The sequence below is a fragment of the Ranitomeya imitator genome, chromosome 6, assembly GCF_032444005.1.
Source record: "Ranitomeya imitator isolate aRanImi1 chromosome 6, aRanImi1.pri, whole genome shotgun sequence".
Lineage (NCBI taxonomy): Eukaryota > Metazoa > Chordata > Amphibia > Anura > Dendrobatidae > Ranitomeya > Ranitomeya imitator.
In genome coordinates this window covers 307,827,717-307,854,814 of record NC_091287.1, presented here as the reverse complement: position 1 = coordinate 307,854,814, position 27,098 = coordinate 307,827,717, and the positions used below count along the sequence as shown (strand labels likewise).

General features: G+C 45.5%; 1 protein-coding gene across 1 annotated transcript in view; it reads right to left on the bottom strand.

The window, feature by feature from the left end:
- Nucleotides 1-27,098, bottom strand: part of PXDC1 (PX domain containing 1) — a 74,499-nt gene that overhangs the window by 33,676 nt on the left and 13,725 nt on the right. The window contains exons 2-3 of the mRNA XM_069730724.1: nucleotides 23,544-23,635; nucleotides 18,772-18,889 (exon numbers count right to left, since the gene is read on the bottom strand). Of these exons, the coding sequence (XP_069586825.1) occupies nucleotides 18,772-18,889; nucleotides 23,544-23,635 (210 nt within the window). The remainder of the gene's footprint in view (nucleotides 1-18,771; nucleotides 18,890-23,543; nucleotides 23,636-27,098) is intronic.

The following is a 27,098-nucleotide window of genomic DNA, read 5'->3' as shown; positions in this document are numbered from 1 at the left end:
CATTCGAGGAGTGGCGTCATTGGCTTGAGGGTGCTAAGCATCGCGTGGTGGTTTTGACTGATCATAAGAACCTTACTTATCTTGAGTCTGCCAAGCGCTTGAATCCTAGACAGGCCCGTTGGTCGTTATTTTTTGCTCGTTTTGATTTTGTGATTTCATACCTTCCGGGCTCTAAAAATGTGAAGGCGGATGCTCTGTCTAGGAGTTTTGTGCCCGACTCTCCGGGGTTATCTGAGCCGGCGAGTATCCTCAAGGAAGGAGTCATTGTGTCTGCCATCTCCCCTGATTTGCGGAGAGTGTTGCAGAAATTTCAGGCTAATAAACCTGATCGTTGTCCGGCCGAGAAACTGTTCGTCCCTGATAGGTGGACTAGTAAAGTTATCTCTGAACTTCATTGTTCGGTGCTGGCCGGTCATCCAGGAATCTTTGGTACCAGGGAGTTGGTTGCTAGATCCTTCTGGTGGCCATCTCTGTCACGGGATGTGCGTGCTTTTGTGCAGTCCTGTGGAATTTGTGCTAGGGCTAAGCCCTGCTGTTCACGTGCCAGTGGGTTGCTTTTGCCCTTGCCGGTCCCGAAGAGGCCTTGGACACATATTTCGATGGATTTCATTTCTGACCTTCCCGTTTCTCAAAAAATGTCTGTCATTTGGGTGGTCTGTGATCGCTTTTCTAAAATGGTCCATCTGGTGCCCTTGGTTAAATTGCCTTCCTCCTCTGATTTGGTGCCTTTGTTCTTCCAGCATGTGGTTCGTTTACATGGCATTCCTGAGAATATTGTTTCTGACAGAGGTTCCCAGTTTGTCTCGAGGTTCTGGCGAGCCTTTTGTGGTAGGATGGGCATTGACCTATCTTTTTCCTCGGCCTTCCATCCTCAGACTAATGGCCAGACCGAACGAACCAATCAGACCTTGGAAACATATCTGAGATGTTTTGTTTCCGCTGACCAGGATGATTGGGTGTCATTTTTGCCGTTGGCTGAGTTCGCCCTTAATAATCGGGCCAGCTCGGCTACCTTGGTCTCTCCATTTTTCTGCAATTCTGGGTTCCATCCTCGTTTCTCTTCAGGACAGGTTGAGTCTTCGGACTGTCCTGGTGTGGATTATGTGGTGGACAGGTTGCAGCAGATCTGGACTCAGGTAGTGGACAATTTGACCTTGTCCCAGGAGAAGGCTCAGCTTTTCGCTAATCGCAGACGCCGTGTGGGACCCCGACTTCGTGTTGGGGATCTGGTTTGGTTATCTTCTCGTCATATACCTATGAAGGTTTCCTCTCCTAAATTTAAACCTCGTTTTATTGGTCCGTATAGGATTTCTGAGATTCTCAATCCGGTGTCTTTTCGTCTGACCCTTCCAGACTCCTTTTCCATACATAATGTGTTCCATAGGTCGTTGTTGAGGAGATACGTGGCACCTATGGTTCCATCTGTGGAGCCTCCTGCCCCTGTTTTGGTGGAGGGGGAATTGGAGTATATTGTGGAGAAGATTTTGGATTCTCGTGTCTCTAGACGGAAACTCCAGTATCTGGTCAAGTGGAGGGGTTATGCTCAGGAAGATAATTCCTGGGTTTTTGCCTCTGATGTCCATGCCCCAGATCTTGTTCGTGCCTTTCATGTGGCTCATCCTGGTCGGCCTGGGGGTTCTGGTGAGGGTTCGGTGACCCCTCCTCAAGGGGGGGGTACTGTTGTGAATTCTGTGGCTGAGTTCACTTCTGTGGTCACAAGTGGTATTGCAGTCTCTGGGCTTCCTCCCTCAGGTGTTTTGGTGAGCTCGTTGGCTGCCTTGCTATTTAGCTCCACCTGAGTCTGTCTTCCTTGCTCCTTGTCAATGTTCCAGTGTTGGATCTGAGCTACTGCATCTTTCCTTGGGCCTGCTGTTCTGCTAGATAAGTGCTTCTAGTTTGTTTTCTGTTTTTTCTGTCCAGCTTGCTATTAACTTTTGCTGGAAGCTCTGAGAAGCAAAGGGGTGCACCGCCGTGCTGTTAGTTCGGCACGGTGGGTCTTTTTGCCCCTTTGCGTGGTTTTCGTTTTAGGGTTTTTTGTAGACTGCATAGTTCTCTTTGCTATCCTCGCTCTGTCTAGAATATCGGGCCTCACTTTGCTGAATCTATTTCATTCCTACGTTTGTCTTTTCATCTTGCTAACAGTCATTATATGTGGGGGCTGCCTATTCCTTTGGGGTATTTCTCTGAGGTAAGTCAGGCTTGTATTTCTATCTTCAGGCTAGTCAGCTCCTCAGGCAGTGCCGAGTTGCATAGGTAGTTGATAGGCGCAATCCACTGCTGCTTACAGTTGTGTGAGGATAGATCAGGTACTGCAGTCTACAGAGATTCCACGTCTCAGAGCTCGTCCTATTGTTTTGGGTTATTGCCAGATCTCTGTATGTGCGCTGATTACTGCACGCTGTGTTGCCTGATTGCCAGCCATAACAGATGTCCCCACAGCCTCCCCACATGGTATGATGTCCCCACAGCCTCCCCACATGGTATGATGCCTCCACAGCCTCCCCCCATGGTATGATGTCCCCACAGCCTCCCCACATGGTATGATGTCCCCACAGCATCCCCACATGGTATGATGTTCCCACAGCCTCCCCACATGGTATGATGTTCCCACAGCCTCCCCACATGGTATGATGTCCCCACAGCCTCCCCACATGGTATGATGTTCCCAGTCTCCCCACATGGTATGATGTCCCCACAGCCTCCCCACATGTATGATGTCCCCACAGCCTCCCCACATGGTATGATGTCCCCACAGCCTCCCCACATGGTATGATGTCCCCATACAGAGTTAGGTAGGGCCCCCACAGTCACTACTTCACACAGTATTATTCACCCACAGACAGTGTGATGCCCTCACACGAGAAAATCACTTGCCTGAATCCCTGCTCTTTGACTGCTACCCAGTCACATGACCTGAAAACCCTTGTACATAGGCGGAATGGTGGAGCAGAAACCTAATGCTCCCTGTACCACCACTGTGTTCAACTTTATCAGTTTCCTTAGGACACAGATAAAACTAAAGTTGGGACATACAACAACCCCTGGGACAGCACCCCAAATTCATGAATATCTCTCTGGGTCTGGGTCAGTTGGCAGGCATAGCTACACTGCTCATATAACTCACAATGTAATTTATGGGTGTAAGGACAGTATACTACCACATGATATACTCTTTCTGCAACTCAGGAGTTAGGCAAACCACATAGCTTTTGTTGAGCTGTTTCTGTGACTCCCTTTCATTTCTATGGGAGTTATACAAACAGAGTAGAGCAGCTGAGCTCGGCCATTTTCGTAAACCCTCCTTTGATGACCTACAGAAAGTTATTCCCATTTCGACCATGAAAACCAGAGGTGGGAATAACCCTTTAAACTATGAGTGCTCACTGAACACTGAATCTGAGTCATATATTACATTACTCTGCTCCAATGAATAAAGGTGACCATGGTTTGAACAAACATAGAACAAACTATTCTGATTAGCTATTGTTACGCACATGCAGCCATACACATTATAGCCCATACTGGTCATTACAGGTATACTGGCCATCAGATGCCGCACCACGTACTTTACAGCAGGGTAGAAATACTCTTGGCATTTCTGAGGAGTACTTGCAAAGTAGCATGTTGGACTCATTAGAAGTCATGGCTTCTCACGGAATTAGCTACATACAGTAAATGAAAAAGTAAACTTGTAAGAAATGAATCTGTAATAAAAGGACACGAATTATATTATGGGGCATACTTATCGCTCTATACAGTGCGTTCCATTGAGCCCCCAAGCTATGACTCCTTATGCATTTCAAAGTACCCCCATAATGACTTTGGCCTAATCTCTCCACCACCATGCTGCAATTAAAAAAAAAAAAAGCCACAAGCGTTAAAAGCACACGTACTATTTGATACGCATGCATACTTTAGACTGCGCATGTCCAGAAAATGATGTCGCTGCCCCCAGCATGAGCATAAAAAACGCAAACGCATGCCAAAACGCATTTAAACGCATGCACAGGCAGCGTTTTGGTTTGCGTCATGCGCAGGCTTAAGCGTTTGCGCATGCAGACGATACGCTGTGGACACATACGCAAATGTGAACTTAGCCTAACTCAGTACAAATTCAATAAATACTGCTAATAGACATCCTTAACCCCTTTCTGACCTCGGACGGGATAGTACGTCCGAGGTCAGATTTCCCTCTTTGATGCAGGGCTCCGGCGGTGAGCCCGCATCAAAGCCGGGACATGTCAGCTGATGATCGCTATGTAGCAGAGCCGATCGAGTGGTGCCAGCTTCTAGCCTCCCATGGAGGTAATTGAAGCATGGCAAAACTTTAAAAAAAAAAAGTGAAAAAAAAGTGAAAAAAAATCTAAAAGTTTAAATCACCCCCCTTTCACCCCATTCAAAATAAATCAATAAAAAAAAATAAAAAAATCAAACCTACACATATTTGGTATAGCTGCATTCATAATCACCCGATCTATCAATAAAAAAAAGCATTAACCTGATCGCTAAATGGCGTAGCGAGAAAAAAATTTGACACCCCAGAATTACGTTTTTTTGGTCGGCGCGACATTGCATTAAAATGCAATAACGGGCGATCAAAAGAACGTATCTGCACCAAAATGGTATCATTAAAAACGTCAGCTCGGCACACAAAAAATAAGCCCTCACCCGACCCCAGATCATGAAAAATGGAGACGCTACAGGTATCGAAAATTGCGCAATTGTTTTTTTTTTCTTTTTAGCAAAGTTTGGAATTTTTTTTCACCACTTAGATAAAAGAGAACCTAGACATGTTAGGTGTCTACGAACTCGTAATGACCTGGAGAATCATAACGGCAGGTCAGTTTTAGCATTTAGTGAAGTTAGCAAAAAAGCCAAACAAAACACAATTGTGGGATTGCACTTTTTTTTGCAATTTCACCACACTTGGAATTTTTTTCCCGTTTTCTAGTACACGACATGCTAAAACCAATGATGCCGTTCAAAATTGCAACTTGTTTCGCAAAAAATAAGCCCTCACATGGCCAAATTGATGGAAAAATAAAAAAGCTATGGCTCTGGGAAGGAGGGGAGCGAAAAACGAACACGGAAAAACGGAAAATACCAAGTTCATGAAAGGGTTAAACAATGAGATTCAGGTTCTTCAGGGTCGCAGTCAGATGTGTGCATTAGTGTTGAAATCGACGCTGAAGTTTGCACGTTTTTTTTTCCTAGAGGAGCATTGCATGGCCTATAAGTCCCTTTTACCGCAGTCAGAGGTTTCTCATACAGCCAATCAGATCTCACTCTTTGCACTGATGAGGGGCAATAAGCCAAGACACATATCTGCAAATTGAGATTCTGGTTTGGCTTTTATCAAGAGTCATGTGGCAGTTAAAGGGTCAATATTGACTTTTAGGATTGCTACTTCCAGTAGGTGGCACTAGAGTTCTAGTCCTCTTCCTCTCTGAAGAGGCAATTTGCATATTTAATTTCTCAGAGGAGAATTGCATGGCCTTTAAGTCTCCTTACACTGACATGTCTAGCATATCATTCTCCATGTTACCCCGTAGATCAAAATCTATGCTGAAAATCCAAAACTCACAGTACTAATGTGGAATAGTCAAGAGATTTCTGCTACAATTTTTACATGACAACAAAATCCACCTGAGTCTGAAATAATTCCTGGATAACTGGTTTTACTTGTAATTAAAGGGGTATTCCCATCTCCAAGATCATATCCCAATATGTAGTAGGTGTAAGGCCGGCGTCACACACAGCGTATGAAAATACGGTCCGTATATTACGGCCGTAATACGCTGAAAAGTCCCGAAAATAGTGGTCCGTAGCTCCTCCGTAGGCAGGGTGTTTCAGCGTTTTTTGCGCATGGCATCCTCCGTATGTAATCCGTATGTCATCCGTACTGCGTGTTTTTATCGCAGGCTTGCAAAACCGACATACGGCTATACAAGGGATCCATGTGTTAAAAAAAAAAAAACATATATACTGTCTACGGTATATATATATGTCAGTAGACACATATATGTATATATATTAATATTTCATCCAGCGCGATATAGCAGAAAGCCAGTAATTCAATTACCGGCTTTTGCTTTCTCCTTCCTAAACCCGACATGATACGAGACCTGGTTTACATACATTAAACCATCTCATATCACCATTTTTTTTGCATATTCCACACTACTAATGTTAGTAGTGTGTATATGCAAAATTTGGCCGTTCTATCTACTAAATTAAAGGGTTAAATGGCGGAAAAAATTGGCATGGGCTCCCGCGCAATTTTCTCCGCCAGAGTAGTAAAGCCAGTGACTGAGCGCAGATATTAATAGCCTGGAGAGGGTCCATGGTTATTGGCCCACCCCTGGCTAAAAACATCTGCCCCCAGCCACCCCAGAAAAGGCACATCTGGAAGATGCGCCTATTCTGGCACTTGGCCACTCTCTTCCCATTCCCGTGTAGCGGTGGGATATGGGGTAATGAAGGGTTAATGCCACCTTGCTATTGTAAGGTGACATTAAGCCAAATTAATAATGGAGAGGCGTCAATTATGACACCTATCCATTATTAATCCAATACTAGTAAAGGGTTAAAAAAAATACACAAACACATTATTAAAATTATTTTAATGAAATAAAAACAAAGGTTGTTGTAATATTTTATTGAACGCCCATTCCAATCACTGAAGACCCTCGTTCTGTCTGAAAAAAAAAAAAAAACAATATCCTTACCTTCCGCAGATCTGTAAAGTCCAACGATGTAAATCCATCTGAAGGGGTTAAAATATTTTGCAGCCACGAGCTGTGCTAATGCATTGATGCTCGTGGCTGCAAAACCCCAGGGAATGAAGGTAAAGTAGGTCAATGGCCTATATTTACCTGCATTTGCGGTGAGGCGCCCTCTGCTGGCTGTTCCTAGATCGTGGGAACTTTCCTAGAAAGCTCCCTGGCTCGAGTTCATATGAGGACAACCAGCAGAGGGCGCCCTCTTATGATCTCGAGCCAGGGAGCTTTCTAGGAATGTTCCCACGATCTAGGAACAGCCAGCAGAGGGCGCCTCACCGCAAATTAAGCTAAATATAGATCATTGACCTATATTTAGCTTCATTCGCCGGGGTTTTGCAGAAATGAGCATCCTGCATTAGCGGAGCTCGTGTCTGCAAAATATTTTAACCCCTTCAGATGGATCTACATCGTTGGACGTGCCAGATCCTCGGAAGGTATGTATATTGTTGGTTTATTATTTTTTTTTAATTTGCAGATCGAGGGTCTTCAGTGAGTGGATTGAGAGTAGAATAAATTAATACAACAGCCTTTGTGATTTTTTTAATAAATTAATTTTTAATAATGTGTTTTTTTTAACCCTTTACTAGTATTGGATTAATAATGGATAGGTGTCATAATTGACGCCTCTCCATTATTAATTTGGCTTAATGTCACCTTACAATAGCAAGGTGGCATTAACCCTTCATTACCCTATATCCCACCGCTACACGGGAATGGGAAGAGAGTGGCCAAGTGCCAGAATAGGCGCATCTTCCAGATGTGCCTTTTCTGGGGTGGCTGGGGGCAGGTGTTTTTAGCCAGGGGGGGGGGGGGGCAATAACCATGGACCCTCTCCAGGCTATTAATATCTGCCCTCAGTCACTGGCTTTACTACTCTGGCGGAGAAAATTGTGCGGGAGCCCACGCCAATTTTTTCTGCCATTTAACCCCTTATTTTACTAGCTAGAACGGCCAAATTTTGCATATACACACTACTGACATTAGTAGTGTGGAATATGCAAAAAAAATGGGGATATGAGATGGTTTACTGTATGTAAAGCAGGTCTCATATCATGTCGGGTTTAGGAAGGAGAAAGCAAAAGCCGGTAATTGAATTACCGGCTTTTCTCTCTAACAGCGCTGCGTATTCCTCGCAAGTCACACTGCTGGTCCGTGTGTAATCCGTATTTTTGGGGCTTCCATAGACTTTCATTGATGTTTTATTTGCGCAATACGGTGACAAACGCAGCATGCTGCGATTTTCTACGGCCGTAGAAAGCCGTATAATACGGATCAGTTTAATACGGCAGATAGGAGCAGGGGCATAGAGAATAATTGTGCCGTATTTTTTGCGAGTTTTACGGACGTAGTTTCTGCGCTCTTACGTCCGTAAAACTCGCAAGTGTGACGCCGGCCTAATAATAATATTAGCAAATACCTCCACTTAGAAATGTAGTATAGTTCTTCTGCCTCGCTATGCCTTTTAACTCATGTGCAGGCATTGCAGGACCTTAGGTATCCAAGTTTCCGACCACTAACAACTATCTAACTAACTGTGACTATATCAGTGGTCGTAAGCATGGATACCTAAGGTCCTGCAATGCCTGCACATGAGGAAAAAGGCATAGCGAAGCAGAAGAACTATACTACATTTCTAAGTGGAGGTATTTACTAATATTATTACACCTACTAAACATTGGGATAGGATCTTGGAGATAGGAATATTCCTTTAATGACAAATCTTATAGGTTCAGAGTGTAATCTAGAATAGACAACACTAATACAGTTCGCCTCTAGATGGCAGTATTTTACAAGATTTGCCTGAATTGTATGGAAAAGTGTAGTCCGCCGTTTTACAATGGCATTCCTCCCCAGAGCGCCTGTATAGGAGCACAAGTCAGGGGAACATGGGCAGCACAGATATAAGCAGTCTCAGTGAAAGTAGAGGCTAAGCATAAAAACCTAAACCATGGCCCCGATTCATGATAGTGGGTTCTCCACTGTTCGGGACTAACTTCCTCCTCTTTAGTATTTCACCCTTATTGCTTATTACTCGCACCACTTTTAATGTTGCCTTTCTTTTTTAGTCTTTTAAGATTTTTCCTCCACAACTTAGCTTATCCAGAAGTTATAGGCCATGTTCACACAGTGCGTTTTTTACTGCGGAACCGCAGCGGTTTTGCCGCTGCGGTTCCGCAGCTGTTTTCCATGCAGGGTACATAACAATGTAACCCTATGGAAAACAGTCACTGCTGTGCACATGATCCGGAATTTCGTTTAAAAAGCCGCGAAGAATAGCTGCGGCAAAAAAGAAGGAGCATGTCACTTCTTTTTCCTGAACCGCAGCGGTTCTGCACCCATAGACCTCCATTGTGAGGTCAAAACCGCAGTAAAACCCGCAGATCAAAAATATATCTGCGGGTTTTACTGCGATTTGATGTGCAGAACCGCTGCAGCAGGAAGTGCGGGGGAGCGGGCGGAAGTGCGTGGGCGGAGTGTGGCTGCCCCCCCGTGCTCCGATCCCGCCCCCCGTGCTCCGATGCCCCCCCCCCCCGTGCTCCGATGCCCCCCCCCCCCCCCCGTGCTCCGATGCCCCCCCCAGTGCTCCGATGCCCCCCCCGTGCCCTAATCTCCCCCCCTTATACTTACCCGGCCTCCCGGTGTCCGTCCGGCCGTCTTCTCCCTGGGCGCCGCCATCTTGCAAAATGGCGGGCGCATGCGCAGTGCACCCGCCGAATCTGCCGGCCGGCAGATTCGCTCCAAAGTGCATTTTGATCACTGAGATATAACCTATCTCAGTGATCAAAATAAAAAAATAGTAAATGACACCCCCCCCCCCACTTTGTCACCCCCATTGGTAGGGACAATAAAAAAATTAAGAATTTTTTTTTTTTTTTTCACTAAGGTTAGAATAGGGGTAGGGTTAGGGGTAGGGTTAGGGGTAGGGTTAGGGGTAGGGTTAGGGTTAGAAAACTGCATAAAAAAAAAAGGATCAAAAAACGCATCAAAAAAGGACAAAAAAGGACCAAAAAAAGGACCTGCGTTTTCTGCCAAGAGCTGCAGTTTTTTAAAAAAAACAGTCCTGAAAAAAAAGGATGGAAATCCTGAACGTGTGAACATACCCTTAGACAGATTCATGACAAATGTTGCATATTTAAAAGCGGAATTCAAATAAAAAATAAACACAAAACAATTGACTGTAAAGAATCACAGAGCTGGCCGTCTTCTGACAGTGGCTGAGGAGGGGTACTGCACATCTGCCTCGTTCAAACCAATAGGAGGCAGATGTGTAGACCCCTGTGGCGGCCAAAATGAGAAGACGACCAGATCCACAAGTGAGCATTTCCAGCTGGTAGCTGCTGCCATGGAGAACAGATAATTGGCGGGGGCACCAGGACCCTCACCAATCAGACATTGATGACTTATTACAAGGATAGTCATCAATGCTATAGTAGTGGACAATCATTAAAAGAGTTCCTGCCAATCTGGGGCTGCCCTTTTTATTTCATAAAAGAATGGGTGACCTCAGATAGATGATTTTGCTAAATCACCCCTCACATTTTTGTAATTATTTTATTATATCTTTTCATGGGCCAACATTGAAGATATGACGCTGATACAAGCCATTAATGTCTAAATCGCTGGCAACAAAAGTAAGTACACCACTAAGTGAAAATGGTCAAATTGTGCCCAAAGTGTCAATATTTTGTGTGGCCACCATTATTTTCAAGCCCTGCCTTAAGTCTCTTGGACATGGAGTTCTCTATAGCTTCCCAGGTTGCCACTGGAATCCTCTTCCAACCCTTCATGACGGCACCATGGACCTGATGGATGTTGGGACACCTTGCGCTCCTCCACCTTCCATTTGAGGATGCAACACAGATGCTCAATAGGGTTTAGGTCTCGAGACATACTTGGCCAGTCCAGCACTTTTACCCTCAGTTTCTTTAACATGGCAGTGGCTGTCTTGGAGGTATGTCTGGGGTCGTTATCATGTTGGAATACTGCCCTGTGGCCCAGTTTCCAAAGGGAGGGGATCATGCTTTGCTTCAGTATGTCACAGTACATGCTGCTATTCATGGTTCCCTCAATGAACTGTAGTTCCACACAGCTGGCAGCACTCATGCAGCGCCCAAAACATGACGCCCCCACCACCATGCTTGACTGTAGGCAAGCCACTTGTCTGTACTCCTCATCTGGTTTACACCACACACGCTTGACACCATCTGAACAAATAAGTTTATATTGCTCTCATCAGACCGTAGGTTCCAGTAATCCATGTCCTTAGTCTGCTTGTCTCCAGTAAACTGTTTGCAGGCTTTCTTGTGCATCGTCATTAGAAAAGGCTTCCTTCTGGGAAGACAGCCATGCATAACAATTTGATGCAGTGTGCAGCGTATGGTCTGAGTACTAACAAGCTGTCCCCCCCACCGCTTTAACCTTTAGGGTATGTGCACACGTTGTGGATTTAGCTGCGGATCCACGGTGGATTTGGCCCTGCGGATCCGTATCAGCTTTCCATGCAGTGTACAATACCATGTAAAAGTATAGAAAACCAAATCCGCAGTGCACATGCTGCGGAAAATACTGCACGGAAACACTGCGGCTTATTTTACGCAGCATGTCAATTCTTTGTGCGGATTCCGCAGCGTTTTACACCTATTCCATTATTGAAATCCACAGATGTGAAAACCACGCAAAAACCGCAGTAAATCTGCAGGTAATCAGCGGGTAAAACACAAGGCATTTTACCTGTGGATTTTTCAGAATCTGAGCGGAAAAATCCGTACACCAATCCGCAACGTGGGCACATACCCTTACAGCAACGCTGGCAGCACTCATACACTTTTAAAAGGACAACCTCTGGACATGACGTTGAGCATGTGCTCTCAACTTCTTTGTTTGACCATGGTGAGGCCAGTCCTGAATGGAGCCTGCCTTGTTAAACTGCTGTATGGTCTTGGCCACCATGCTGCAGCTCAGTTTCAGGGTGTTGGCAATCTTATTATAGCCCAGGCCATCTTTATGTAGAGCAACTCCGGTCCGCAGAGTTCTTTGCCATGAGGTGCCATGTTGAACTTCCAGTGACCAGTATGAGAGAGAACGATAGCCCCAAAGTTATCACACCTGCACCCCATTCACTCCTGAGACCTTGCAACACTAACGAGTCACATGACACCGGAGATGGCAAATGGATAATTGGGCATAATTTAGCCATTTTCACTACAGGGTGTACTCACTTTTGTTGCCAGCAGTTTAGACATTAATGGATGTATGAGTTATTAGAGGGCACACCAAATTTACACTATTATACAAGCCATACACTGACTACATTGCATCAGTGTCATATCTTCAGTGTTGTCCCATGAAAAGATATCATAAAATACTAACAAAAATGTGAGGGGTGTACTCACTTTTGTGATGCACTATATGCTTAAAAAAAAAAAAAAAAAAAACAGTACAGTCCCTAATGTCCCCCAGCAGGCCTGACTTTCTAGCAAAAAATTGGGCCCGAAATTCTGAATTTTGGTATCCTGGGATGCGGAGCAGGATCCCACACCCCTCCAAGGCCTCTCTCATAATGAAAGAGCGAAATTCACTGATGCCATGACGTTACTAAGCTGTTACAAAATGGTAACATTATTACAACGGTTACCTAAATGGTTTCACATTTGCGGTTGTGTCCGCAGCGTTTCCGCATGAGTCTTGATTTCATATATTTTACATTGTGGATGCAGGTTCATGCATTTGCCCGCATTTGCTAAGGCTACTTTGACACTTGCGTTTTCTGGTTTCCGTCGATGTGCAGTGAAATGACGTATCGACGGACGTCATGAAAATAGTGAAAAAAGTGTGCGATTTGTCAATGGAAAAAATTCCGGAATTCAAAAGAGAGAGAGAGTGAGAAAGAGAGAAAGGGCACGCTCAGAAGGGAAAAACTGGATCCGTCGCTGGATTCCAGTGTGTGACGGTCAGCGATGGATCCTGTGTCCATAGGCTTCCATTGTAGCCGACAACGGGCAGCTCTGGATGCGTCGCTGACCGATTTTCCGACGTGCACAAAAAACCTTACAATGAACGTTTTGTCTGCACGATGGACCGCTATTTTACGACAGATCCAGTGCACGACGGATGAAACGGATGGCCATCCGTCACAATCCGTCACTAAAACAAGTCTATGGGAAAATGCAGGATCAAACAAATTTTTTTGCAGGATCCTGCATTCTCAAAAATCGACGGATTGTGGCGGATCTAAAAAGACGGAAGTGTTAAAGAGGCCTTACACATGCGTCTTTTCGCAGTGTGCAGCGGGGATGGCTAACGCACCATGTTGCAATTTCTGAGGCGGCAAATTTCCATCAAGTATGTGCAGGCATGCGAATGGGTGCGTAAAAAAAAAACGCATTACTGTCTATGGGAACGCATGCGTATGCATGTAATTCCATACACATGTGTTTGATGCGCTTGCGTACTTCGGACTGCACATGTCCAGGAACTGATTTAGACACGCCCATTGAGACACGCCCTCCTGGAAATATCAAACGCATGCGCATAAAAAGTGCAAAAGCATGCAAACACAGCGTTTTTTTGCCGTCATGCGTAAGCTGAGGCGGATAAAAAAATGCTGCGTAATCATGCGTTGCTATGCGTTTTTGCATGTCTTTACGGTTGCGGACAAGATGCTGCGGACTCATCTGCAAATGTGAAACTAGCCTAACAGTCAGTGCAAAAAGTGAATCTCGCTCTTCCACTGTGGGAGCAGCCGCGGTGGGTTGTGGTGTCCTTTTCTGCATCCCAGGATACCAAGACCCGGAAGTTATGAATGCTCTTGCTAACAGATGATGTTTAGAAAAATCACGAATCTTGTGCTGCCCACTCTCTTATTAAATAAAAAGGGCAGCCTCAGACAGAAGATAGTACCTTCTAAATCACACATCTCGATTCCAGTTGAAAATTTTTACTGTTAGAAATTCATTGAACACAAAATGTTCCAACGGTCAATGGAAACCAAAAACTCATCAACCAATTACAGGCTAGGTTGCAAATCACCCTGCAAATCAAAGTAAACAATTGCAATCAAAAGAGAATCTGATTTGTGTAAACTCCTAATGTGAATCAATAGTGTTGATGGCTCCCATGTGACCATATGTATCCTGGCAATTTCTGGGCAAGTTATTGATGAGATGGTCGATGTCTTTTGAGATCTCCTCTGAAAACTAGATCAGGGAATCAGTGAGCTCTTGGACAGTCTATGGAGCTTCTTGGCAACGTCAGATGTACTGGTCATAATGTCCTAGACGTTCTCAACTGGATTCAGGTCTGGGGAACATGAGGTCCAGTCAGTGGTATCAATGATTTCATCCAGGAACTGCCTAGACTCTCTGGTCACATGAGACCAGGCAATCTTCTGCAGCAGGAGAAACCGAGGCTCATTGCATCAGTTTAAGGTCTGACATGAGTCTGAAGATTTCATCCCAGTAATAAAGGTACTGTTGACTATAATGCAGATGTCCCTGAAGATTAAGACTGATGTCCCTGAAGTATAATTGACTTGAGGTTATACTTCATTTTTACATCCATTGGTCAGGGTCGTGTACAGACCGTGTGTCACGGTTTCATCATTGACTGTGGCCTAAGGATCTGGAGTGTGATGGACTGTCAGTGTTGTGAGTGACAGTCCAGTTATCCAATCTGATCCTGGGCTGTCACCATTTTTATTGACAGCCCTGCATCTGGTCTAGCCTGCGGGCATTTCCCCAGGTGCCTCAAGTCCTTAATGATTTGCAAGCTATTTAGCTGGCTACCTGTGAGCAGTCCAGTGTTGGTTGTAGCTTAGCTAGGTGTGTTTGCTTAGCCATGTGTCTCATTTCTCTGATCTGCCGGGCCTGGGATTTGTTGTGATTATTCGTGTGGATTATCCCTTCTGTTCTTAACGTTCTCAGGCATCCGGTATCTGACCCCAGACTTGGCCTCTGACTATCCATTTGTTGTTATCCCTTGTCATGACGTACCCTCCTGACATTTGACCCAGGGCTGTTATCTGACAATGCTTTTGTTTTGCCCCTCTGTACTATGAGCCCTCCTGATAACTAACCTCCTGACTACCCTGTCTCACGGCTTGTCCGTGAGTAGTGACACAGCGTCCTCCTGTCCAGCTCCCAGGACCTCTACACACGCAGTACTTTGAAGCAGCGACCTCAGTCGCCTCACATGGATGCGCTGCACATAATCTGATCTACATATGCAGCAACCAGCACTTGCTCATAGCTATAGTAGTTACCTATACAGGACATGCTGAACTGAATTTTGATTTCCGACGCAGCATCCAGTACTCTACCACAACGACGGCTGTCGCTATTTATGGACGCGCTACATTTAATTTAACCAAATATAATCTTGCCTCCTTAAACATCATTCAGGAATTTTCCTCTTATCATCCTACAAGCTTATTTGAAGCACACTGTCTTATCATTCTGAACCAGCAAGTTACTCTGATGAAGGTCCAATGTGAGACCGAAAACGTTGAGTTATTTCTTCTGTTTTTGTCTGGATGCAAAATAAATGAAATTTCCTCATCTTTCATCATTTTGAGTGCCAAGTTTATTTTTGCTTAGTAGTGACACAGCGTCACACTGATTCACAGACCAGTCATAGGTCTCCTGACCAAAACTGGTAACCTCATGGTGTGTTACGCAGTTGACTGGGATAGACTGGACAGGAGGACTCACTCTACTGGCAGTGACACGGCTCATAAATCCTCTTAGCCTCTCTATACAGTCCCATCCTGCAGTACATCCCTACACTCATTCTCTCTACATACAGTTCCTTCCTGCTGTACATCCCTCTTGTCAGCCCCTCTAAATACAATCCTATCCTGCAGGACATCTACAGCGGATACGGAAAGGATTCAGACCACTTTAAATTTTTCACTCTTTGTTTCATTGCAGCCATTTGTTAAATTAAAAAAAACTACATTTTTTTCACATTAATGTACACTCTGCACCCCATCGCGATAGAAAAAAAACAGATACAGTATGTAGAAATTGGGTGTGAAGGACGGAGGAAGAAAATAAGGATGAGGAATTTCCAAGCTTACAAACCAAGCAACTGTCGAACAATAAACTCCTCCAGCTCTCCAAACACCAGCTCCTCACTCTCCAGATCTATGTAGCAAGTGCTAACTCAAAGACCTGGCCAGGAGACCTAGCTTTTATAGCAGAGATGAGTGGCTAACCGAGCACAGCTGAATGCAGGGATTTCCACATGGCTGATTAACCCCTGTCCTGCTGAAAGAAAAACAAACACATTTAATACACCAGAGAAGTGCTTCTTCTCAGCGGCGAAGCCGGAGCCATCAGACGCTGTGGTCTTCTGAAACTGCTCTGTCGTAGAAACTCCATGACATTCACCTTCCAACAAGACAATGACCCTAAGCACACAGCTAAAATAACAAAGGAGTGGCTTCAGAACAACTCTGTGACCATTCTTGCCTGGCCCAGCCAGTGCCCTGACCTAAACCCAATAGAGCATCTCTGGAGAAACCTGAAAATGGCTGTCTAACCAACGTTCACCATCCAACCTGACGGAACAGGAGAGGATCTGCAAGGAAGAATGGCAGAGGATCCCCAAATCCAGGTGTGAAAAAATTCTTGCATTATTACCAAGAAGACTCATGGCTGTACTAGCTCAAAGGGGTCTGAATACTTATGACCATGTGATATTTCAGTTTTTCTTTTTTAATAAATTTGCAAACATTTCTACATTCCTGTTATGTTTTTTTTTCTGTCAAGATGGGGTGCTGAGTGAACATTAATGAGAAAAAATGAACTTTTTTGAATTTACCAAATGGCTGCAATGAAACAAAGAGTGAAAAATGTAAAGGGGTCTGAATACTTTCCGTTTCCACGGTATATAAAGCCTCTTGCGGTACATCTCTCCTCAGCTCTCTCTATACACAGCTTACTGCAGCACATTGCTCCTCAGCCCTCTCTATACACAGCCTCCTGCAGCACATTGCTCCTCAGCTCTCTCTATACCTGGCCTCCTGCAGCACATTGCTCCTCAGCCCTCTCTATACACAGCCTCCTGCAGCACATTGCTCCTCAGCCCTCTCTATACACAGCCTCCTGCAGCACATTGCTCCTCAGCTCTCTCTATACACAGCCTCCTGCAACACATTGCTCCGCAGCTCTCTCTATACATGGCCTTCTGCAGCATATTGCTCCTCAGCTCTCTCTATACATGGCCTTCTGCAGCATATTGCTCCTCAGCTCTCTCTATACACAGCCTACTGCAGCACATTGCTCCTCAGCTCTCTCTATACACAGCCTCCTGCAACACATTGCTCCGCAGCTCTCTCTATACATGGCCTTCTGCAGCATATTGCTCCTCAGCTCTCTCTATACATGGCCTTCTGCAGCATATTGCTCCTGAGCTCTCTCTATACACAACCTACTGCAGCACATTGCTCCTCAGCTCTCTCAATACACAGCCTCCTGCAGCACATTGCTCCTCAGCTCTCTCTATACATGGCCTTCTGCAGCATATTGCTCCTCAGCTCTCTCTATACACAACCTACTGCAGCACATTGCTCCTCAGCTCTCTCAATACACAGCCTCCTGCAGCACATTGCTCCTCAGCTCTCTCTATACACAACCTACTGCAGCACATTGCTCCTCAGCTCTCTCAATACACAGCCTCCTGCAGCACATTGCTCCTCAGCTCTCTCTATACATGGCCTTCTGCAGCATATTGCTCCTCAGCTCTCTCTATACACAGCCTACTGCAGCACATTGCTCCTCAGCTCTCTCAATACACAACCTACTGCAACACATTGCTCCTCAGCTCCCTCTATACATGGCCTCCTGCAGCACATTGCTCCTCAGCTCTTTCTGCACAGCCTCCTGCAGCACATTGCTCCTCAGCTCTCTCTACACATGGCCTCCTGCAGCATATTGCTCCTCAGCTCTCTCTATACCTGGCCTCCTGCAGCACATTGCTCTTCAGCTCTCACTACATGGCCTTCTGCAGCACATTGCTCCTCAGCTCTCTCTATACCTGGCCTCCTGCAGCACATTGCTCTTCAGCTCTCAATACATGGCCTTCTGCAGCATATTGCTCCTCAGCTCTCTCTATACACAGCCTACTGCAGCACATTGCTCCTCAGCTCTCTCAATACACAGCCTCCTGCAGCACATTGCTCCTCAGCTCTCTCTATACATGGCCTTCTGCAGCACATTGCTCCTCAGCTCTTTCTGCACAGCCTCCTGCAGCACATTGCTCCTCAGCTCTCTCTACACATGGCCTCCTGCAGCATATTGCTCCTCAGCTCTCTCTATACCTGGCCTCCTGCAGCACATTGCTCTTCAGCTCTCTATACATGGCCTTCTGCAGCACATTGCTCCTCAGCTCTCTCTATACACAACCTACTGCAGCACATTGCTCCTCAGCTCTTTCTGCACAGCCTCCTGCAGCACATTGCTCCTCAGCTCTCTCTATACATGGCCTCCTGCAGCATATTGCTCCTCAGCTCTCTCTATACCTGGCCTCCTGCAGCACATTACTCCTCAGCTCTCAATACATGGCCTTCTGCAGCACATTGCTCCTCAGCTCTCTCTATACACAGCCTCCTGCAGCATATTGCTCCTCAGCTCTCTCTATACCTGGCCTCCTGCAGCACATTGCTCCTCAGCTCTCAATACATGGCCTTCTGCAGCACATTGCTCCTCAGCTCTCTCTATACACCGCCTCCTGCAGCAGATTGCTCCTCAGCCTTCCACTACAGAGCCTAAACAGATTAAAGAAAACGTTATACAGTGCCCATGCGAATCAAAAGGCTGCCATTGTAATACAATGATGTGTTGAAAAATCCTTGTAGAGCCCTACAAGGTATCATAAAATGGTTTATAAAAAAAACCCTATGGTCTGACATAGACAAAGTAATATGACTGCTATTTACTAAAGTGCATATGACAGCAATACAACCTACCAGTACTGTATAATAACTTACCAGAGATTTTGATAGGGCTTTGGAAGCTAGGTTGTATCTTGTGAACGTTGTCATTTTTCAACACCTGGTCCAGTGGCGATCTTTCAAAGAAAGTGAGGACAACCTCCGACCTGGAATACTGGAAGATGATGAGGACAAGAGCTTAATAATATGTAGGTGGGAGAAGACCATGTAATGAGCACAGTATTGGTGGAACGTGTGTGCACATCTGCTATATATTACTACTAACTGCTCAATAAGGCATGATCATTGCCAAGTTGTAAATACATACAGTCATGGCCAAAAGTATTGACACCCCTGCAATTCTGTCAGATAATACTCATTTTCTTCCTAAAAATGATTGCAAAAAAATTATTTGGTATTATTATCTTCATTTAATTTGTCTTAAATGAAAAAACACAAAAATAATTGTCCTAAAGCCAAATTGGATATAATTCCACACCAAACATAAAAAAGGGGGTGGACAAAAGTATTGGCACTGTTCGAAAAATCATGTGATGCTTCTCTAATTTGTGTAATCATCAGCACCTGTAACTTACCTGTGGCACCTAACAGGTGTTGGCAATAACTAATTCACACTTGCAGCCAGTTGACATGGATTAAAGTTGACTCAACCTCTGTCCTGTGTCCTTGTGTGCACCACATTGAGCATAGAGAAAAGAAAGAAGTTCAAAGAACTGTCTGAGGACTTGAGAAACCAAAATGCGAGGAAGCCTGAGCAATCTCAAGGCTACAAGTCCATCTCCAAAGACCTGAATGTTCCTGTGTCTACCGTGCGTAGTGTCACCAATAAGTTTAAAGCCCATGGCACTGTGGCTAACCTCCCTAGATGTGGACGGAAAAGGAAAATTGACAAGAGATTTCAACGCAAGATTGTGCGGATGTTGGATAAAGAACCTCGACTAACATCCAAACAAGTTCAAGCTGCCCTGCAGTCCGAGGGTACAACAGTGTCAACCTGTACTATCCGTCTGCGTCTGAATGAAAAGGGACTGTATGGTAGGAGACCCAGGAAGACCCCACTTCTTACCCCGAGACATAAAAAAGCCAGGCTGGAGTTGCCAAAACTCACCTAAAAAAGCCTAAAACGTTTTGGAAGAATGTTCTCTGGTCAGATGAGACAAAAGTAGAGCTTTTTGGGCAAAGGCGTCAACATAGAGTTTACAGGAGAAAAAAAGAGGCATTCAAAGAAAAGAACACGGTCCCTACAGCATACCTCCCAACCGTCCCTCATTGTGCAGGACTTTCCCGGATTTGACTCTTTGCCCCGCTGTCCAGCGCAGGACGCTCTCATCCCGGGAGACAGCAGGAGAACTCCGTCACACCCCCTTTTGTTAGGCCACGCTCCTTCCCCATGTTCCTGAGTCTCCCAGCGTCACTTGTCAGAGAGGGAGAGAGAGGGGACACTTCTAGTTTGAGGTAACAGCCGAACACAGCCTGGGTGCCGGCGGCAATGTAAGCAGCAGAGCAGTGTGAGTGGACTGGAGCTGCTAATTATAATGCCTGGCTCCTGTAATCATGCCTGGAATGAGTGGGGCTGAGCAGGGAGGGACAGACACACTCACAGCCTCCCTCTGTTTGCCTCCAGTGCTCACTGCTGTGTTATCTGCAGATCAGTGTGAGTGAGATCCATGACTCACTGACACATCTGTCTCCCTGGGAGAGGGTGACAACACAACGCTATTATGGCTGCTATTCCCCCCCCCCCCCCCCCCCCCCCGCATAAAAAGGGCTAAAACCAAAGCCCCTGTGACAGTCTGACACTGTAATGTAGCAGAGCCGTGTGTGTACATGGTGTATGGATCGGAGCAGCGTGCGAAAGGTGTATGGAGCAGAGTCGTGTGTGTAAGACGTGTACGGAGCCGTGTGTACGAGGTGTACGGAGCGGAGCAGCGTGTGTACAAGGTGTGCGGAGCAGAGCCATGTGTGTACAAGGTATACGGAGTGGAGCAGCGTGTGCAATGTGTATGGAGCGGAGCCGTGTGTGTATAAGGTGTATGAAGCGGAGCCGTGTGTGTGCAATGTGTACGGAGTGGAGCCGTGTGTGTGCGAGGCGTACGGAGTGGAGCCGTGTGTGTGCGAGGTGTACGGAGTGGAGCCGTGTGTGTATGAGGCGTACAGAGCGGAGCCGCATGTGCAAGGTGTATGGAATGGAGTCGTGTGTGTACGGAGCAGAGCCACATGTGTACGAGGTGTACGGAGTAGTGCCGTGTGTGTACGAGATGTATGGAGATGAGCTGTATGTGCAAGGTGAATGGAGCGCAGTCATGTGTGTACGAGGTGTAAGGAGCAGAGCCGCATGTGCAAGGTGTATTGAGCGGAGCCATGTGTGTACGAGATGTATGGAGAGGAGCCGTGTGTATGAGGTGTACGGAGTGGAGCTGTGTGTATAAGGTGTATGGAGCGGAGCCGTGTGTGTACGAAGTGTATGGAGTCGAGCCGTGTGTGTGTACAAGGTGTATGGGGAGGACCCGTATGTATGAGGTGTACGGAGCGGAGCCGTGTGGGTACGGAGCGGAGCCGCATGTGCAAGGTGTATAGAGCGGAGTCGTGTGTGTACGAGGTGTATGGAGCGGAGTCGCATGTGTACGGAGCGGACGCTGGCTGTGTCAGATCGGAGCAGATATTGCTCCTCGCTCTGACACGGACTGGCACAGGAGACACGGAGGTCTTTATCAGTGGCTTATCACAGCTGCAGCGATGTGAGCAATCAGCGGCGCAGCTGGATGACACCATTCAGCGCCGTGGGTGTGGAAGCTGCCGGCTGCTGCGAGGGTGCGCGGTGAAAGGTGTCTGTGTGTAGTGATGGAGAAGGCAATGATGGGGGTGGGGTAACCATGTGTGGCCAGTATACTGTACCCAGCATTATGTGTGGCCATTATTCTATACCCAGCATTGTGTGGGGCCATTATACTGTACAAAGCATAATGTGGCGCCATAATACTGTATGGACCATCACGTGGGGCAAGTATGCTGTACGCAGCATCATGTGGGGCTGTTATACAGTATGGAGCATAATGTGGCCAATGGCCATTGTACAGTATGGAGCGTCATGTGTGGCCATTATACAGTATGGAGCGTCGTGTGTGGCCATTGTACACTATGGAGCGTCGTGTGTGGCCATTGTACACTATGGAGCGTCGTGTGTGGCCATTGTACACTATGGAGCGTCGTGTGTGGCCATTGTACAGTATGGAGCATCGTGTGTGGCCATTGTACACTATGGAGCGTCGTGTGTGGCCATTGTCCAGTATGGAGCGTCGTGTGTGGCCATTGTACAGTATGGAGCGTTGTGGGTGTGGCCATTGTACAGTATGGAGCGTCGTGTGTGGCCATTATACAGTATGGAGCGTCGTGTGTGGCCATTGTACACTATGGAGCGTCGTGTGTGGCCATTGTCCAGTATGGAGCGTCGTGTGTGGCCATTGTACACTATGGAGCGTCGTGTGTGGCCATTGTACACTATGGAGCGTCGTGTGTGGCCATTGTCCAGTATGGAGCATCGTGTGTGGCCATTGTACACTATGGAGCGTCGTGTGTGGCCATTGTCCAGTATGGAGCGTCGTGTGTGGCCATTGTCCAGTATGGAGCGTCGTGTGTGTGGCCATTGTACACTATGGAGCGTCGTGTGTGGCCATTGTCCAGTATGGAGCGTCATGTGTGGCCATTGTCCAGTATAGAGCGTCGTGTGTGGCCATTGTACAGTATGGAGCGTCGTGTGTGGCCATTGTCCAGTATGGAGCATCGTGTGTGGCCATTGTCCAGTATGGAGTGTCGTGTGTGGCCATTGTACAGTATGGAGCGTCGTGTGTGGCCATATTTTTTTGTTTATAATTATTGTTTACGAAACATTGTGATCAGAAGTGCTAAATGGGTGTGGTTGGGGCGTGGCTAGTTGTGAAATGGGTGTGATCAGAGGTGTGGCCTAAAATTTGCCGCGACACGCTACGCGCGCCGCTGACTTTGTCCCTCTTTCCCTTGCTCGAAAGTTGGGAGGTATGCTACAGTCAAACATGGCGGAGGTTCCCTGATGTTTTGGGGTTGCTTTGCTGCCTCTGGCACTGAACTGCTTGACCGTGTGCATGGCATTATGAAGTCTGAAGACTACCAACAAATTTTGCAGCATAATGTAGGGCCCAGTGTGAGAAAGCTGGGTCTCCCTCAGAGGTCATGGGTCTTCCAGCAGGACAATGACCCAAAAACACACTTCAAAAAGCACTAGAAAATGGTTTGAGAGAAAGCACTGGAGACTTGTAAGGTGGCCAGCAATGAGTCCAGACCTGAATCCCATAGAACACCTGTGGAGAGATCTAAAAATGGCAGTTTGGAGAAGGCACCCTTCAAATATCAGGGACCTGGAGCAGTTTGCCAAAGAAGAATGGTCTAAAATTCCAGAAGAGCATTGTAAGAAACTCATTGATGGTTACCGGAAGCGGTTGGTCGCAGTTATTTTGGCTAAAGGTTGGGCAACCAAGTATTAGGCTGAGGGTGCCAATACTTTTGTCTGGCCCATTTTTGGAGTTTTGTGTGAAATGATCAATGTTTTGCTTTTTGCTTCATTCTCTTTTGTGTTTTTTCATTTAAGACAAATTAAATGAAGATAATAATACCAAAGAATTTGTGTTTGCAATCATTTTCAGGGAGAAACTGAGTATTATCTGACAGAATTGCAGGGGTGTCAACACTTTTGGCCATGGCTGTAACTTGTAGTTTTTCCCTTTAATTCCTGGTGGCTATAGTCTATTTCTATAGCTGCAATCAAAGATACGTACTTTACAAGGCATGTTGATCACAGTCTTCAATAGTTTCTCCACTTCATTTAGTCTTGCTTCAATTTCATGTGAATCCTTAATTGTAATAAGCCCTAAAAGATAGTATTCATACAATAATTAAGATATGGGTGCACCTTTTGTAAAACTAAATGTAAAAATGTAATTTGTTATAAAAGGTATTATTTGTTTATGCCATTTTTTTACCTTTTAGAACTGATAAACTCTAATGTTCACCATACACATTAAGTTCAGGTGGCATGGTTTTAGTAAGTAATAACAATTTTGTCCTTTTAAAAAAAGATGACACAATTGTAGATCAGAACCTTTTTATCGCTTTCAGAAACAGAAGTAGACTTTCAGCAGTTTGGGATCTGTATATATGTTTCAATTTGTCCATATTCCAAAAAATATTTAAGAATTAAGGGTCAATAGTGACTTGTAGGATTGCTGGCTGCTTCCAACAGGTGGCGCTATAGAGTTCAAGTCCTCTCCCTCTCTGAAGAGGCGATTTGCATATCAAATTTCCCAGAGGAGCATTGCACAGCAAATAAGCCTCCTTACCTTGGCATGCTGGAGCCAGTATGTCACTCTCCACAAGGAGAAACGTTACCCCTTAGACCTCAGTCCAGAGTCTCTCACCTAGCCAAATCAGTTCTCATACTTTGCACTGATGAAGGGCTAATAGCCCGAAACACTATCTGAAAATTGAGATTCTGATTTGGTTTTTTGTCCTAAGTCACATTTCAAGGCCTGTTAAAGGGTCAATAGTGACTTATGGGATCGCTGCTTCCAACAGGTGGCACTATAGGATTCAAGTCCTCTTCCGCTTGGAAGAGGCAATTTGCATATTAAATTTCTCAGAGAAGCATAAAACGGTTAAGCCTCCTTACCTTGGCATGTCATAGCCGGTATGTCACTATCCACAACAAGAAATGTTACCCCTTAGACCTAAGAATTTAGGGACGGTCATCCACCCATTGGCAGAGTTACTGATTTTATACATTTGACAGTTAAAAGGCAAATAAAAAGAAGAGTATGTAAAAGGGCTTTGTGAAAAAAGACTATATTATAGCCATCATATTATGAACATTTTTAATAATGTCCTTGGATATAGGGGTTGTTAACCTATCCATGCAATAGATAATCCATATGAGATCAGTGCTGTCTGTAGGACCCCAAACCGATCTAATATTGATGACCAACCCTACAGATAAGACAATCACTAAGTCGTGGACATTCCCTTTAACCCAGAAGCATATGAGAAAATCTGAAAGTTTGTAATATATGATATTAGCATAAAATACCAAGTTTCCCACTTTCCAATAACCGGCTCTACCATTTGTTCTACACATAAATATTCAAATTCAATGGTTCTCAACTTGTTGTCCCCTTGCTATTGCAAAACTACAAAAACATGACATTTGGCTATGCATGCTGGGATTTGCAGTTTTTAAACAGCAGGAATGCAATAGGTTGTGACACAGAACTACAGTAATACACTAAATCGATAACAGATAGTCAAAAGTGAATACAGTCTCTTTTATAAACATAAAATAAGTCAGCCCAACCTGACCTGATCTCATGTTCATGGTTAACTGTGGCAGACATTGGAGTAAAGAAGAATTGGACATTTTGAATTTCAACATGCCCATCCTACCTGAGGTGTGTAGATGGAGGCTTCAAGAGCATGGTTGATGAGGGAGAAATAGCTGTTGGCTGACAGTTATGTCAAGCACTTGGTTTAAAGCTAAGTAATAAGCGCTTGGCTGACAGCTATGTCAAGCGATGGGTTGACAGCTAAGTAATAAGCGCTTGGCTGACAGCTATGTCAAGTGATTGGTTGACAGCTAAGTAATAAGCGCTTGGCTGACAGCTATGTCAAGCGATGGGTTGACAGCTAAGTAATAAGCGCTTGGCTGACAGCTATGTCAAGTGATTGGTTGACAGCTAAGTAATAAGCGTTTGGCTAACAGCTATGTCAAGCGATGGGTTGACAGCTAAGTAATAAGCGCTTGGCTGACAGCTATGTCAAGCGATGGGTTGACAGCTAAGTAATAAGTGCTTGGCTGATAGCTATGTCAAGCGCTGGGTTGACAGCTAAGTAATAAGCACTTGGCTGACAGCTATGTCAAGCGATTGGTTGACAGCTAAGTACTAAGTGCTTGGCTGACAGCTATGTCAAGCAATATGTTGACAGCTAAGTAATAAGCGCTTGGCTGACAGCTATGTCAAGCGATTGGTTGACAGCTAAGTAATAAGTGCTTGGCTGACAGCTATGTCAAGCGATGGGTTGACAGCTAAGTAATAACCGCTTTGCTGACAGCTAAGTAATAAGCACTTGGTTGACAGCTAAGTAATAACCGCTTGGCTGACAGCTATGCCAAGCGCTTGGTTGACAGCTAAGTAATAAGAGCTTGGCTGACTGCTATGTCAAGCACTTGGTTGACAGCTAAGTAATAACCACTTGGCTAACAGTTATGTCAAGCGATTGGTTGACAGCTAAGTAATAACCGCTTGGCTGACAGCTATGTCAAGCGATTGGTTGACAGCTAAGTATTAAACACTTGGCTGACAGCTATGTCAAGCGATTGGTTAACAGCTAAGTAATAAGTGCTTGGCTGACAGCTATGTCAAGTGCTTGGTTGACAGCTAAGTAATAAGCGCTTGGCTGACAGCTAAGTAATAACCGCTTGGCTGACAGCTATGTCAAGCGATTGGTTAACAGCTAAGTAATAAGCGCTTGGCTGACAGCTATGTCAAGCGATTCGTTGACAGCTAATAAGCGCTTGGCTGACAGCTAATAAGTGCTTGGCTAAAAGCTATGTGAAGCAATTGGTTGACAGCTAAGTAATAAGCACTTGGCTGACAGCTATGTCAAGCGCTTGACTGACAGCTATGTCAAGCAATTTTTTGGCAGCTATGTCAAGCGTTGGTTGACAGCTAATAACCGCTTGGCTGACAGCTATGTCAAGCGCTTATTTGACAGCTAAGTAATAACCGCTTGGCTGACAGCTATGTCAAGCGATGGGTTGACAGCTAAGTAATAAGCGCTTGGCTGACAGTTATGTCAAGCACTTAGTTGACAGCTAAGTAATAAGTGCTTGGCTGACAGCTATGTCAAGCGATGGGTTGACAGCTAAGTAATAAGCGCTTGGCTGACAGCTATGTCAAGTGATTGGTTGACAGCTAAGTAATAAGCGCTTGGCTGACAGCTATGTTAAGCGATGGGTTGACAGCTAAGTAATAAGCGCTTGGCTGACAGCTATGTCAAGCGCTGGGTTGACAGCTAAGTAATAAGCGCTTGGCTGACAGCTATGTCAAGCGATGGGTTGACAGCTAAGTAATAAGTGCTTGGCTGATAGCTATGTCAAGCGCTGGGTTGACAGCTAAGTAATAAGCACTTGGCTGACAGCTATGTCAAGCGATGGGCTGACAGCTAAGTAATAAGCGCTTGGCTGACAGCTATGTCAAGCGATGTGTTGACAGCTAAGTAATAAGCGCTTGGCTGACAGCTATGTCAAGCGATTGGTTGACAGCTAAGTAATAAGTGCTTGG